At 42.8% G+C, this 16345-nt stretch overlaps 1 protein-coding gene across 1 annotated transcript in view; it reads left to right on the top strand.

The window, feature by feature from the left end:
* Window positions 1-10175: 10175 nt before the first annotated feature.
* AARSD1 (alanyl-tRNA synthetase domain containing 1) overlaps window positions 10176-16345 on the top strand; it is a 312550-nt gene continuing 306380 nt past the window's right edge. The window contains exon 1 of the mRNA XM_078645329.1: window positions 10176-10367. Coding sequence (XP_078501455.1) covers window positions 10363-10367 — 5 coding nt within the window. The 5' untranslated portion in view covers window positions 10176-10362. The remainder of the gene's footprint in view (window positions 10368-16345) is intronic.

Genomic DNA, 16345 nt, shown 5'->3' on the forward strand with positions numbered 1-16345 from the left:
TGTGTGTGTGTGTGTGCAAGATAGTATCAATGTATGCCTGCAGGTGAAAAGTCAGGGCATGGTGGATGAGGAGGGGAAGAGGCAGTATATCTAATTATTCTAGGAAGCTTCGGGTTGCCTTGGAAACCAGCCGAGGACGTAGGGAGAAACTCCTAATACAGAGGCAGCAACGAGCAACGAGCCACAAAGCAGCCATGCAGATGAGGTATAAAAAGGACATGAGGTGAAAACAACGATGGCCAAGAAAGACAACTGGATCCAGTCGAAGGCAGCAGTGACAGCGCTGAATATTGCAGAACTCCCTCAAAATACAGCCTGCATTGCAAAGGTGCTGGTCCATCTTTGTCGACAAAATTTGCGGGCATTTTTCTGGAATGCATGCTGCAGTCTCTCTGATTGGAGAACAGGCATTGATGACGTAGCCACATTATGATTGGCTTATTTTTTCCTTGTCCGACAATCAGAGTCTCCTGAGATACGAGTATTTTGAATCCAAAACAAAGAGGAAACATTTTTGATTCGAGGCAGAAGTGAGGCTGGTGAATGCGCGACCCCCTTCCAATGACTCCTCTGCCCCACTGGGGTTGCGCCCCATAGAATGAAGACCTCTCCTGTAGGGGATTTGTCTGAACTCGGAAGTGAGTCCCAAACAGATATGCCCTTAGCTTCTTCAGTGCCCAGGCCACTGCAAAAGCTTCTCTTTCTATGGTACTCCACCTCTGTTCCCTGGGGAGTAGTCCTCTGCTAAGGAAGACTACAGGCTGTACTAGGCCCTCTTTGTTCATGCTCTGAAGCGTCAGTCTGCACTACCAATTCCTTGGAGAAGTCAGGTGCCTTGAGCATGGGCGCCATGCACATGGTTGCTTTCAGGGCATCAAAAGCTTTCTGGCAGGCGTCAGTCCAGATCACCTTCCTGGGCTGCTTCCTGGAAGTCAGCTCTGTCAAAGGGGCAACAATGGTGCAATAGCCCTTGACAAATCCTCTATAGTTACCGGTGAGACCTAAGGCTCTCACCTCGTTCTGGGTCTTGAAGGGCTCCCAAGACAGAATGGTGTCAATCTAGGCTGCAGGGGTGCCACCTGGCTGCTTCCTACCTGGTGCCCTAAGGACACCACAGAACCCTGCACGATCTGGCACTTACTAGCCTTGACCATGAGGCCTGTCCTCTGCAGAGCCTTCAACACTCCTCTGAGGTGCTGCAAGTGTTTTTCCCACATTGAACTGAACACTGCAATGTCATCCAGGTAGGTGGCCCTGAAATCCAACAGCTCAGCCAATACCTGGTTGGTCAACCTCTGAAAGGTGGCAAGAGCATTCTTCAACCCAAAGGGCATCACCCGAAATTGGTAGTGCCCCTCTGGGGTTGAAAATGCTGAACTCTCTTTGGCCCGTTCTGTTAAGGCAATCTGCCAGTACCCAGATGTCAAGTCAATCGTGCTGAGGAACTTGGCAGCTCCGAACCGATCAATGAGCTCAACAGCTCTTGGGATGGGGTGTGCATCAGTCCTGGTGGTGGCAGTGAGCCTGCAGTAGTCCACACAGAACTGCAGTTCAGGATTGGCACTGGGTGAAGCAGCCTTTGGGAACCAAACCACTGGGCTGGCTGAAGGACTGTTGGAGGACTCGATCACCCCTAATGCCAACATCTTAGAGACCTCCTCTTTGATGCTGGTTCTGACCCGGTCAGTCAACCTGTAAATCTTGTGTTTCACAGGAGGGCTGCCACCAGTGACCACGTCATGGGTACATCAGTGATTAACACTTGGGGTCAGGGAGAACAACGTGGAAAACTGCCCCAACAAATGGTGACAGTCACTCTTCTGCTCTGGGGTCAATATAGAGGAGGGAATCACACCTTCCACTGACCCATTGTGCTCCTTGGCCGACAGGAGGTTAGGGAGGGGTTCACTCTCCTCTTCCACCCATCATCTGTCGTCAAGTGAATGCTCACTTCGGATCTCTCAAAGTGAGGTTTGAGGCAGTTCAAATGTAGGACCTTCAAGGGGTCCTGGTAGTCTGCAAATTCAACAGGTAAGTGAAGTTACGTTTGTGCTATACCACCTCAAAAGGCCCAGTCCACTTGTCCTGCAAGGCACAAGGTTCAACTGGTGCCATGACCCACACTTTCTGGCCAGGCTGAAACTTTACCAGACTGGCATTCTGGTGGTACCAGCGTTTCATCTCCTCCTGGCTTGCTTCCAGGCTCACCTGAGTGATTTTCTTGAGGCGGGAAGTTTGGTTCCTGAAAACCAGCATGTAGCTAAGTAAGGTGCAATATCTTTTGATCTTTGTCATAAAGTCAAAGGACCAGTGTGTGTTGCTTAAATGGTTTGTCTCACCAAAAACTGCTTTGACATGTTCAAATGATACATTATAGTGCTGTAACCAAGGACTTTGATTTAAAACGAATTGAGTTGCCCAGTCTAGAAAACAAAACAAAGGACATTTCAGCAACATGGTCAGAAAATTACAAAGGGCATGACAAATGTGACAACAAATGTAGGCTGCCTTTGTCAGAAAGGACTGGAAGATTTGAGAGTCTCCTGCAAATTTCTCCGGTGGAGTAAAACTAGTGGAGCAGTCCATGAGATGCGGCTTTTGGGGGGTACTCCTTGGCTAGAACTACTAAGTCTCCCAGAAGCTTGTGGTATCTAATTAAAGTGATCTAGTAAATATGCATATTCTTTACCAACTGTTTTTTTAAATTCTCTTGGATTTTCGCAATGGCCTGTGCGATTGCATGCAAAGGACTGGATTCAAAACTGATGCAGAAAATGGGGCAGAGTCTGATGACATTCCGCCCAAGCTACCAAGAAGGTAATTCTGCCAATAAACATAAAAACAGTGTAGGTAGGATGAAATACTGGAGGATATGGGGGGGGGGGGGGTCGGAAAGGGAGAAAAACAAGGCTCTCCACATACCTTTCTTTAGGTTCTGGGTTTGTCCTCTGAGCAGGAATATAACAGACTGGCATTACAGACTGAAAGATGTACAACTATAATGAGAAATAATTATCCTGATAACACAGTCTTCATAGAATATTCAAACGGATTAGCTTGCTGGCTTTTTAAATAGAAGGCAGTAGGAATCTAAACCAGACACAGGAGCAGAACGTCGGTGCATACAAATGGAGAGAACAGAGGTAAGGTATCAACACTGAAAGCATAGCATAGCACTAGGGGACAAAAGAACCACAGCCACAGAAATACCAAGAAAAAAAATCCAGAATCACAGTTCAAAGTATATAGCAAAAAAAGTCAAAAACCGAGGGAACAGAGTAGGGAAAAACAAAAAAGGGATGCAAAGTCAGTTTACACATTGGTCAACAAGCTGAGAGCCACGTAACATGGGAAGTTGTCTGGCATCGCTCCAAGGACAGTTGTGTTCTAAAAGCACAGCCACCTACAATCAACGGAAGTCCTGCTCCAGGCCCTCCAGCCTGCCTAGTTATCCCTACACCCTAGACACCATAGGCTGGTCTGCCACAACCATACAGGAGTGTAGGGCAAAATACCAGTATGCCACTTTCTGAGAATACGTTTGCGCTTAGTACATTTTCCCTTTTTATGAAAACACTGGCATGGAGTGTTCAATGCAAAATAAAAAAGAGTCCCCTCAGGTATGTAGTAGAAGAATACAAATAATCTATTCAGAACGGTGTGACACCAAAATGTTCTTGGGCATGACAACACAAGAATAGGGAATATGGAAAGGAAAGTCACTGAATCAAGAGCAGACAACCATATAGACAACAAAAGCCATACTATCATGAACAAGGGTCTAACCCAAAGCACCCTCTCAGTACGTTATGTATAGGAAAATATAATTATGCCTGGAGACTCTGAAGGCTGTCTGTAGCCAAGACCAAAAACATGGGTTTCTAGCTTGATTTAGAAAGGTATACACACAGAAATTCACATTAAAGACCGTTCCATATATCTTACCACTTGTGGTGATGCAGTGGCTTCAAGGTAGGTAATGTACTCACCTCTTCTTGAAGCTAGAAAAAAAGGAAGGAGGTTGAGTACAAATATTACTCATAACCTGATTTGTTGTATATGCAGCCGGCTTGGGCATGGTGTTTCATAAAATTAATGGTTACATCTCATTTAGTCTAACTGCGGTAAGGAGGAAATATTTGATCGATTAGTAGGTGGTATGTTGTGCCTGGCAAGTTAAAAAAAAAGTTCCAACCACGAATTGGTATGCTAAAGTATGACAATGGATAGGTGACTAGATAATGCTACAAAGATCAAACAGAGATGGAAAGAAAACAATTAATACCTCTACAGTATGGATGTGATGTCAAAATTCGAGATAAGTTAAAAGACATTATCTTCACAGAAGAAATGTTAACAATGGCTTAGATTAGTTCAAGCATTTCATCCATCACTTTTTGTATATTTCAATACAACATTCTAAGTGGGACAGATATGCCCAGACATTGATCCCATGCATACAGTGTCACTAAAACAAAGCTATGCCTGACTGATAAGCCATAATAAGGGCAAAGCCGGTCTGGTGTTTCAGTTCAGGGAGGGTCTGGCCTGGCAGTTCAGGCTGGACTGTTCTAATTGGAGCAGCGTCAAGACGGATTTGCATGTGGATGGGTACAAACTGAGGTGGCATGGTCTGCAAAATAATAATGGACTAGGATGCAGCCCCGAGTAATTATCAGTGGCTAACATTAGTTTAAGGATTCCATCCATCACTTTTTTGTATTTGGATTATTTAAAAAGCCAAGGAATACCAAAGGGAAATCAAACATCTTTTTATTGACTATGCAAAGATCTTTGATTGTGTCAACCATTCCAATATGTTCAATGTCCTTTAGAAAATAATTATTTAAATAGAATATGCAGTAGAAAATATTTTGGTCCTCAATATTTGGGCCTCGATATTTTGGTCCAACAATATTTTCAATTTAATATTCTAACATACAACAAGAAAATGGGTATCCCAGAACTTCTCATTGATCTTGTGCATTGGACAAGAAGCCATAGTTAAGAGAGAACATGATGAAAAAGACTGGATCATGATTTGCAACTGAGTTAGAGAAGGCTGTAGTCTTCCACCGTACCTATCCAACTTGTTTTAACAACACATTAAGAGAGAAGATGGTGTGGAGGAAGAGCATGGTTTCAAAATTGGCAAAAGTATCAGACAGCTGATGACCCAACTCTTATAGCCAAAAGTCAAGAACGTTTGAGAAACCTCATAATAAAATTCAGGGAGCACAGTCAAAGAATGGGACTACTACTAAATGTAAGCAAATATTTGCAATGCCAAGAGATCTGGCTTGAAAGTGCTAAATCATGGAAAAACAAGCATTCCCAAATGTTCACTTACACATGCCTTCCTGTGTGAGTACTTGAAAGCTGCATTTCAAACCATAACAATAATACTGTTGTTTTCAAAGACCAAAGCATGATGCCTGAGCTAAGCAGCACATATGAAAAGGAAAAGAATGAACATCTAAAAAACATCATACTACAAATGGAAAACACATAAATAAAGCACTTACTTGCCCCATTACTGCCAGTGGCTGAAGAGGAACACCCTTTCATTATAAAGTATGTTAGTATGGTATGTGTTGTATGTTGCATGCAGTAGTGACATCAGTGTCTTGTCAGGCTGCTAACAACCCTAAAAAGAACAACGTGATGATAAGATGTGCTGTATTCAACATTAAAATTGATGGTTGAAGACATAGCCAAGGTGGACATATTTTGTATTCTGGAACAAGACTAAGAATTATACAAACATTGACACTGTGACACTGTATGCACTGGCGTAACAAAAACTGAGGGGGCCTCCCTGCACGATACATAGAGGGGCCCCCTCCGGGCTCAATCATGAGCTCTCTGGTCAGAGTGCAGTGCCCAGGGGGTCCCTTGAAGATTGGGGCCCCCCCGCACCGCGTGGGCTGCAGTGGCCTGTGTTACCACCCTGACTGTATGGATGCAGAACCTGGAGAATGAGAAACAGGACAGTAAGAAAAAAGATACAGTTGTACTGTGTTGTTGGAGGAGAGGTCTAAGTATACTGTGGGTAGCTAGTACTACAATCAGATATATCCTGACTGACAGGAAGCCAGCCTTTCACTCGAAGCACAGATAATGAGATTGATGCTCATGTACTATTTGAATACTCAACTGTCTTGAAAAGACTGTGACGCTTGGAAAACGTCAAAGGAAAATGAGGAAGAAGACCAGCAGCAGAGTTCTCAAGTGTTCTTTCCTCAAATGCTCTTAATGGAATATGGTGGCAAGAATGAGAATAGTGGAAAAGGCAACTTGAGGCAGAGTAGGATCCTCTTCAATAGGCTTAATTCTTTGTGGTTGGCAGGTTATAGGAGTGAGACTTGTGTTCCCCATCCATGGCACCACTCTCATGTCCCCTACTTGTTCAGTTAAAAATTGTAAGCACAGTCTCTACACTGTGTCATACTACACAAAGGATCTGTTCCCACCTTGTCCCTACCAACATTTCCAGGAGACGTGCATGATTTCTTCATTTCCCCTGACTTTTCAGTAACAACACTGTTTGTGTTTCTGGAGCTAAAAACATTGGGCACCAATAATGCTTATCATTATAGTCCATTTCCAAAGTTCATAGTTTCAGGAAAGGTTGGCTACTGGAGAACCTACAAAATAGAGAAACTGCCAAGTGTAAACTTATTTGCTCTTATTTTAAGAGCAGCACCCTTAATCACACAAGTTTGGCACTGACATCAGATGTTACTGATGCCAATAACTTAGTAGTACTACTGGTATAGCATTCTCAGAAGGTTAAAGGAACAAAAGGTACACACACGTGTGATCATATATTTGCCTAGCACGGCCTAAACATATTCGTAACATTAAAAAATATATTCTATTTATATGGGTATAAAATTGGAATATGCACAACAAACTTATAGCCAAGAGAAACAAACAAGTTAGACCCATTTTAGGTCTCGCCTATTCTATCCCGCAGGCATCGAATAGGTGAGATTGTAGTAAGCGGTCCAAAAAGTCTACCTAGCTGCGGATCGCATACAGTTCATGTGGGACAGGCACGTGCACATCGCACATCACGCACCCACACCATTGCCAGCCACATCCCACACCATTTGTCTGAGTCTCGCCATCAGACTTCAAAGGAAGCCGCTCCACTTCAAAGGAATGCGCTCCCCTGCCCCGCCACAGCAATGCCGGGAGCTTGTTTCGCTTTTCTTGCCATAACACACAACAGTCCATATTTTGTTCCCTTTGTCATGCACTCTGTTCTGCCACCTATCCTTATATTTTAGCCTCCCCTGCCTCTTCCTATACCCTGTACTCATCCTGCCACCTATCCTATTGTTATTCCCTGCTCTGCCTCTTACTCTTCCACGCATTCTCTCCTGCCACTTACACATATGCGCATGCTTTACATTCACTTCCGCCACACTCTCCGTGCCAATAGCTCTGCCCCACACTCTCCATTAAAACTTATTCTCATGTTCTATAACTCGCCATGCTTACATTCCATAACGCACTTTATCCTCCCACCTATACTCATGTTCTAGCTTTGCTCGACGTTTCACTCTGCCATAGCTCAGGGAGTCCCAAGCGGTGCTGTTCTCTCTTTATAAAGGCCAGCCACGGAATTCCATCGCGCTGGTTGAGATTCATTACATGGATGAGGTCTTGCCTATAGTGTGCAAGCTCGCTGGTGGTCCAGAGCCTATGCCAGAACCTTATTGGTTTTAATTCCAAATCCTCGCCTATCGACGGGAGACCCACATCTAATCTAATCTTAGGGGAAGCAAGGGTGTGCCTCGAGGAAGAGCCAAGAGACATCTAAGAAAGTTACTTTCTACTCTAACCAGTTCTGTTCCAGCTTTATGCCCCCAAAGCTCACTACCGTAGGATGCAGCCGCTTTAGCTTGAGTTTTGTACATCTCTACAGCAGGGCTAATGGGTTTAAAGGTGGATGTGTTTGCGACCTTCAGAATTGCCCCCGACAATTGGGACAATTTTAACCGAGATCTGGCTATCTGAGGGTCCCAGGATAAATTCTCATGTAAGGTTACCCCCAGATACTGGAATGTTTTACTCTTTCCAGTCTTGCTGGACCCAGTGTTGGATTAGGCCTAGTTTTAGGGGAGGGGTTGAATATCATGAATTTGGTCTTCTCTGTATTAATCTCCAAACCGTGTTCCCTACAGAAAAGACCAAACCCATCTAATATCCGTTGGATCCCCATCGGAGATTTGGAAAGCAGGAGGGTATCGTCGGCAAACATGATGGCCGGTACCCTCCTGCCTGCCAGCAAAGGGGCGTCATTGTCCCTAACATTGTCAAGATGGAGTATGACACTGTTTACATAGAGGCAAAAGAGGGTTGGCGCAAGTACGCAACCCTGTCTTACCCCTCTGAGAACCGGGAACCTAGATGACAGCGCTCCATCCCTCCCACACCTAACCTGTGCAAAGTTGTTTTCATGGAGCCTGATTATGGCATGTAAAAGTTGAGTAGGAACACCCAGCCCTTTTAGGACCTCCCATAATTTCTTACTCATAACATAACAAAGCTTAGCATAGCATAACAAAGCATAGCATAGCAAAACATAGCATAGCATAACAAAACACAACAAAATATTGCATAGCATAACAAAACAAAGCATAGGATAGCAAAACAAAACATAGCATAACAAAACACAACAAAACATAGCATAGCATAACAAAACAAAGCATAGGATAGCAAAACAAAACATAGCATAGCATAACAAAACATAGCATAACATAACAAAACATAGCATAACAAACCACAACAACACATAGCATAACAAAACATAGCAAAACACAACAAAACATAGCATAGCATACCAAACACAACAAAACATAGCATAGCAAAACAAAGCATAGCAAAATAAAACAAAACAAAACATAGCATAGCATAACAAAACATAGCATAGCATAACAAAGCATAGCATAGCAAAACATAGCATAGCATAACAAAACATAGCATAGCATAACAAAACACAGCATAGCATAGCATAACAAATTAAAGCATAGGATAGCAAAACATAGCATAGCAAAACAAAACATAGGATAGCAAAACAAACCTAGCATAGCATACAGCATCACTGAGCACCACCACAACATCACTCAGGGGCACCACAAAATCACTATGCGCTACCACAGCATCACTGAACGCTACAGCATCACTCGTTCGCCACCACATCACTCAGAGCCACCACAGCATAAATCTGTGCAACCATTCAACAACTGGTTCAAATATGTTCTCTCAATGTTTCAAGCTTTATTACAAATGTAACAAAAAGATGTTAATATTTCACTTCTGTTCTTGGATTTTCGTCACAATAAAATACACTGAACATAATCTTCACAAAAGTTATTTACAAAAGTTAAAGCTATTGCCATTATAAATTACAATAACTTTTATTTAAGTATTAATTATTTTAAAAAAATTAAAAGCCTCTGTTATTTGTAATATCAATACATGTAAGTCACATAAATACAACTCATATTGCATTAAAAATACTATAGGTGTCACATTTGCGAAAGTTATAACTATTGGCATTGTAAATGACAAAGCTATTAATTTTGCTATTTTCAAAAACAAAACAGAAATAAAAAATGTGTCATTTACAAATATCAATAGCTCAAACTTTCCTAATGCGAGACCTATTGCATTGCAAATGCTTGTTACTAACTTTTCATCTACTTACTCATGACAATTATTTCCATCTTAAATGATGCATTTGCCTTCGAAACGTATTCTAAAAAGCCTATTGGCACATTTTCATATGGTTCCTTGTACTAATTACGTCATCATTTTCCAGTCAACTACTCCGAGAGGCAACCTCTCCATGGATAAGGCCACTGTTTCCGTCCTACCCAGCGCCTGGTGCATTTGCCAGTGGAACTATCTATAAGGTATGTAAGGAATTTTCGCAAACCCACCATTTTGATTGCACCTCCGTCGAGCACAGACAAGGACCCTTAGCCCAACGTGAGTGGGCACCTTTTCTGGGAATGGGGCGATAAGTGCTCTCGGGTTACACAGACTGGACGCTGATAGGCCAATCACCCCGGAGCGAGCTGCTTCGCGAAAACTCCAGAAAGAGCCCGGGGAGTTTAAAGATAGCAACAGCTGGGGACACAAATAGTCTTAAAATAGCAGCCGGGCTGTTGGGACCTCGTGGCGCGGACGCCTGCGGGAACAGAGGAGAACCGACTGAAGCGGAGGCTTCCCGGGAGCAAGAGTCCGGCCCTGAGCCTGCACTGCGGTCCTAGGGAGAGGTCGAAACCGGCCCCGGAGCGCCTCTGGGAGAGTCTGCTGCCGAGCGGGGAGCTAACGTCAGCGGACATGAGGTAATGTGCAGCGGACATGAGGCAATGTGCTGTGGCACGCATAGGTAGAGCTTTTGGGTGCCCAGATTGATGCGAGTGATGTCTTTAGGCCTCGGAGAACTATGGCTGTGTCTCCTGGCTATAGATTTTTCTTAGCGAGTCAGTACTGTACACAATGAGAGCAAAGTGAGAGGGGTGGGGAGAACTAAAACGACGACTGAAAAGTTTGCTCATTTCCTTCCCTCTGCTAAGCTAAGGAATATACGAAGTCCCGGATTTACAACACTTTTGTGCCGGGCTAATAGCTCTCAGGTTTTGAGTTTGACCATGTGTGACAGTTTCATGTTTTCGGTGTGCTTATAGGTATGACATTTCAACCCCATGTGTGACACTTTGAGTGACACTTTGCGTGCAGAACAGAGCAGTTATGCCCATGTAATTAGATCAAGATTAAACAGAAGCTGTATTTGGGAAACGTAATGGTCTACAAATAGCCAAATAGACTGTATTTGGAAGCTCTGTAATGGGCTTATCACTCCACCTCCATAGAATAGCTGGGCCCAATGGTTATGCTGGGAGCAAGCAGGGACTTGAGATAGGCAGATCCAAACAAAACTAGCCCCACTGTGTATGAAGTGAGCTATCTGATCCAGCTGTGACTGCTGGATGCATAGGCTGCTATGCAAGGAGAGTATTCAATAATAAAAGTTTGTTATGGTATTTGTCGGATGCAATTCAGAAATATCACACTTTTTCCACCTCACAAGTGAATTGGAAGTTTATTATGAATGAGCCCAATGCAATACCTAGCAACTGTTTTACTTGCTTGGATGTCTGTTCGTCAAAAGAAAGCAAAAGTAATACCAAAACAATATTTGTTAGCACATTAATCATTGTGTGCGCAGAACTGTCCAGTGTAAGTGAGCAAATCACTATTGTTAACAACTGGAAATAACTTTGGATATGCAAATTGCAAGGGGCACCATTAGAAAGATGTTATCTTTATTTTACGTAGAGTATGAGAGCTGAAAATGTAACCTATCAGTTATACTTTCAGAAAATAATTGGTTCATAAATTGCCAACAGTGATCAAACCTATTTAAGCACAGCTAGCAGTGATAATGAAAGGTTAAAAACTACACAATGAGCATAAAAGCCGAGAAGCTAATGTAAAACTATATACAGTAAAATATTTGCTGACAATTCAGACTCTGACTACAATATGAATCATGTCACTCTACAGAATATATTAGAAAAAAAAGCTGCTTACTGAATTTCCTATATTAGCAGGTGCATCTGCTTATGGGTCCAATGATGAACAGCACAGACACAAACGTGGGTGCTTTCAGGTAAAAAGCCCTGATGTGAACAAAAAAGCACCATTGTCCCCGGGTGGGCAATGTAAAGCTATGTACGGTTCAAAATGATTGAAAATTCAGAGATTTATGACAGACTACTCAAGGAATTGTGCGTCTGTACAAGATACAATATTAGAAATTAATAGGCTACTTGCCTAATCGCCTGTATTTAGCTGGCGTAAGTGCACATTGGCACAATGGTGAAGAGCACTAAACAAACACTAATGCTCCCAATAAACTCCTAACTCCCTTTGTCCAGCTCAGCACTGCAGACCGAGGATGAGTAGATAATCCAGGTGCCAACAAGCAAATGCAGAATAAAACAACAGGGACAAATTGTCAGTGCATAAGCCCATTGTTGACTTGAAACGAATCATACCAATGAGGCCTCCATCCTGCCTACTCTCTGCAACCCACCTGACCAAAGCACCCAGACATACCTAGTCATCAAAGCAATCAATGATAACAACATAACTACTCACCTAGTGAGCGAGTTATCAAAATCTTCCTAGCGTGGTCACACATAAAGTGAATAGAGTAGGGGAAAAATATAAACACGACGCAGCAGAGGTAGGAACGTTTCTTGTTAGGTATGGTGGGATCCCTGACCGCACTCAGATTACTGCAGGGAGCAGGCTCCCCGACCGTGTAGCAGCACTCCTGACATGTAGGAACCCTCTCACAGTCCTGGGACTAGGCACAGGAAAGCCCTATAACCATCCCTGGGCTACTGCACTGCCATTCCCCAGAGCTCTCTCAGGCTGAAGCCTTGGCACACAGATCAGATATATACAAAGGGCAGGTTGTAAAGGGAAACCTGGGCCGACACACACAGTGAGGGGTTGCCGGACTCACCTCCAGGGACAGACTGGCCATACCGGGCATCAGGCGTTTCCCCAGCAGGCTGGCAGGGTGGTGGCCGGTTCTGCATCGGTGGGGGCTGGTTTTGTTACTGGGGGCCGGTTTTGCAGTAGTGCAGCAAAATCGGTCCCCAGTAACAAAAGCAGCAAGGAAGTGTTTCCAGCCTCCCGGGGATGTGCAGTGCTTGCTCAGGGGCTGTTCTGAGAAAATTGCCAGGGCTGCTTTGGGTTCCCAGTTCAGCATTCTGGAAAGATGAGCTGTCCCAATGTGGTTGCAGCCACCTCCAAATGGGCCCGTGAAGGGACTGCCGTGCTAGGGCAGCAGCGAATCATCTTCCTGGCTATGTGGAATGCTGCTGCAACACATCTGGAAGGAGTGTGTGTAGAAAACAAGAAAAAACAAAACTGCAGCCTGCCACCTGAGTCTGCTTCTGCCCAGACAGACTCTGATTGCTGGAAAAACAATAAAAGGCAAGGTACCGTCCCTGGATTGTTTATCTGAGCTCCTAATCAGGTGGTCAGGAGCACTAAATTGCGTAATTAAAGCATTCTAGTGCGGAGATGTGGACATCTACACTAAAATGCGTTGGTTTAGCCCATGATGTGTGGTACTTGGCAGGGCTGCTGAGTTTGCCTCGTGATCACAAAAGTCATACAAACTACTCTGAAAGTAGCCCGAAAGGCAGGAACAGATTGACCAATAGGGCATTCTGGCAATTCCACCTGAATGGCTGGTTTGACCGGCCAGTTTGTGGGCCAGTTTCCATGGCTGTTTGTGGTCCTCTTTTATGGTCTGCTGAATTTGTATTTTTTACCGTTGATTTTGTTGATAGTAAAACAAATACTTTCTGCAGCAAGCTCAAATCCATGCAGGCTTCCATACCTTACATAACACTTATACAGCTTGTCTTTACAAGTTCAAAACTGCCCTGATTTGCAAATGTTGGGCCACTTTTTTAGCTATTATATTTAATAATGGAGGCCACCTTTATTGTGGAGTCCAGGCACAATTTCAGTCTCAATCTGACCCTGCCTGAAGGTTTACATCAAGGAGGAGTTCCATGGGTGTCACATGGACTTTCCCATGCAATCATCCATGGGTTTTGATGCAAATCTATATCTACTAACTTTGTTAGACAGCACTTGTGTCCTTTTTTACAAACATTTCCAACTTTGCATTTGTGCTACAGCACACATACAAACTTGGAAACACATTAAACTATGTCCAAGCTTAGTATTGTGACTAACATGGGTACACTTCAAGTACAAAATCTATGCTAGATATTACACACACCTAATAGGGCAAGGGTGTGTGTGTACATTCCAACCCTCCTGATTCAGACAGGTGACTACCGATTTCAAGGCTAGTCTCCCGCCTCCCGATTCCTGCATCCAGAAACCCAATTCGGAGTTTTATAAAACACCAAAAATAATATATTGATGTATGTCACACATGCTCAGATATGCCCCTCCAAGAATTACCTCTGACATCAAACGTTAATGCTTTGTCCTTAAGTCTTGGAGAGGGAGATTAGAGCATGTGACAGGCTTCAACATTTCAGTTTTTGGCAATTTTACATGGTGCAAACAAAAAAAGAGTTTACAACTCTGTTTTAGTTTGCTCTATGTTATTAAACTGCCAAAAATGAAATGCTGATTGTCTTTCACCATACATAGCAACAGACCCAATTCAGGCAGATTGCCTTCAACTTAGTATAAGTCTGGGAGGAAAATACATTCTCCCGACAATTTAAAAAAAAATCTCCCACTTTGTTTGCATGTGTGTGCATGGGGCAAGACAGTCAGAGATGTGCCAGTCCTGGGGGAGAGAGCAACACCGCCATATCATAGTAAATATGGTGTTATTCTGCTCTCTCCCTTTGGTGCAGCACGACAACTGTGGTTGCTGTATTGTGTTACGTGAAATCTTAGTAAAATCTGCCTCTAAATCTCCAGCTCTATATTTGTTCATCTTCTGTGATCACATTACATATTGAGAACAACTAAAGATGCTGTAGTCATTTGAGGCCTCTCAACCTCGTAGACCAACCTGTGCAATACAATATAATACAGTAGATCTACCTAGAGCCACTTTGCGAGTGGCACTTATAATTCCGATATGTGCAACAATTTCTCTTATTGCAGATATTGGAATTGAGGGTTGTGGACATTTTAGCACACCTGGTGTGATAACATCCGCATTGCTGTGTAAATTTCAGCAAAGTTACAAAGGGGAATTTTCCTAGAAAATAGAGTTACATGAATTTTGGTGCAATATACAAATATGGGTTGCCGCATTTTGGAATAAGCGGTAATGATCGCACATAATAAAACAAGCTGTTCGGATTTTACATGTGTTAATTACACACTGGACACTTGTAATTAGGCCCTTAGTCTCCTCTTACCTCTTTGCTCTTAAGTGATGAACAGGAGAGAATGTGTGCTTTTGGAGTGCGATGAAAGCAGGAGGATGATGTGGAGTCTGACGTCAGAGAATCACAGCTGTAGCTCCTTACCCCTTGCAAGTATGTACAATACTGCCCTAACCAGACCACAGCACCTCTCTGAAAGTGCCATTCTTGCAACAAAAGGTATGCCTCTTTTGACATGCCCATTTTATTTTTGTTTTATATTCGACGACTTCTGTGCTGTTGTGGGATTTTTACTATGTTCACACCGTGGGACTGCCTGAATCTATGCTTGTTTATAATAAGAAGTACCCAGCCCAATGTGAGAGGCACCTATTTTTATGCAATTTACTTACAATGAATCACTTTAAAATTCAACAGACAAGAAGAAGAAATCCAGCTATAAAAAAAGTTGTAAAATTTTCGTGACTGTTCAAAATCTAGATTTTAATGTTTTGAAAAGGGTTTAGATGAGTGCTTCTTAACCTTTTGACTACTGTCCCCCCCCATTAACTCATTAGTGGAATCCGGTGACCCCCACTGAGTAATTACTGGAAGCCGGGGGACACTGGCCTGACCATTTTTTTTTATTGAACCACAAACAGTACATAAAAAATACAGAAACAAATATTCAGCAACCAGATATACAAATGATGGAATATTTTATTTAATACATTAGCAAATAAAAAAAATCTACATTTCAATGAGAATGTTGGAGCTTTTCTAAGTACAACTGAGTTACTCATCATCCATACTATATGGCATTTGATACACTTGCACTGCTCACATTAATCAATCTGAGAATACTAACTCATTTTTAGCCTCAAATTTCAAGTTTCTTCTCATCTATAGAATGTTTTAAAAATGTCAGATGTACATTTAGCTTTCTTATCTATATAGACTTTATTAATCTGTTAATATTTAATTTTCTAAGCAGGGGCAGACCCCATGAGTAAGCGTCACGACCCTCAGAGGTCCGTGGACCAGAGGCTAAGAACCACTGGGTTAGTGTATGTTATAAAAAGGGCATTAAAAGAAACACACCAAAATATAGAAAAGCTGGGCTTCCTACAGAAATATTTTCCTGTAGACACACCACACAGCTGATGGCCAATTAGAAAAAGAGATAATCACATAGGACCATTAATAAGGTGATAACAGTTAAATCAAATTACCCATACTTGGATAGCGAGGGACCAAGACAAATATGTATGATATTAGGGCGCATAGTTAGATATCAGTTGATATCTGTGTTATTGTATTATGTTTTCTATCCAGAAAGTTCATGAGGGAAAATGGGGACTAACAATATCATTGGACATATCCTGAAAATGAAGCGTATACCTTTTGTTGCTCAGATATTCTGCTTTGCT

The sequence above is a fragment of the Lissotriton helveticus genome, chromosome 5_1 (genome assembly GCF_964261635.1).
Source record: "Lissotriton helveticus chromosome 5_1, aLisHel1.1, whole genome shotgun sequence".
In the NCBI taxonomy this organism is placed as follows: domain Eukaryota; kingdom Metazoa; phylum Chordata; class Amphibia; order Caudata; family Salamandridae; genus Lissotriton; species Lissotriton helveticus.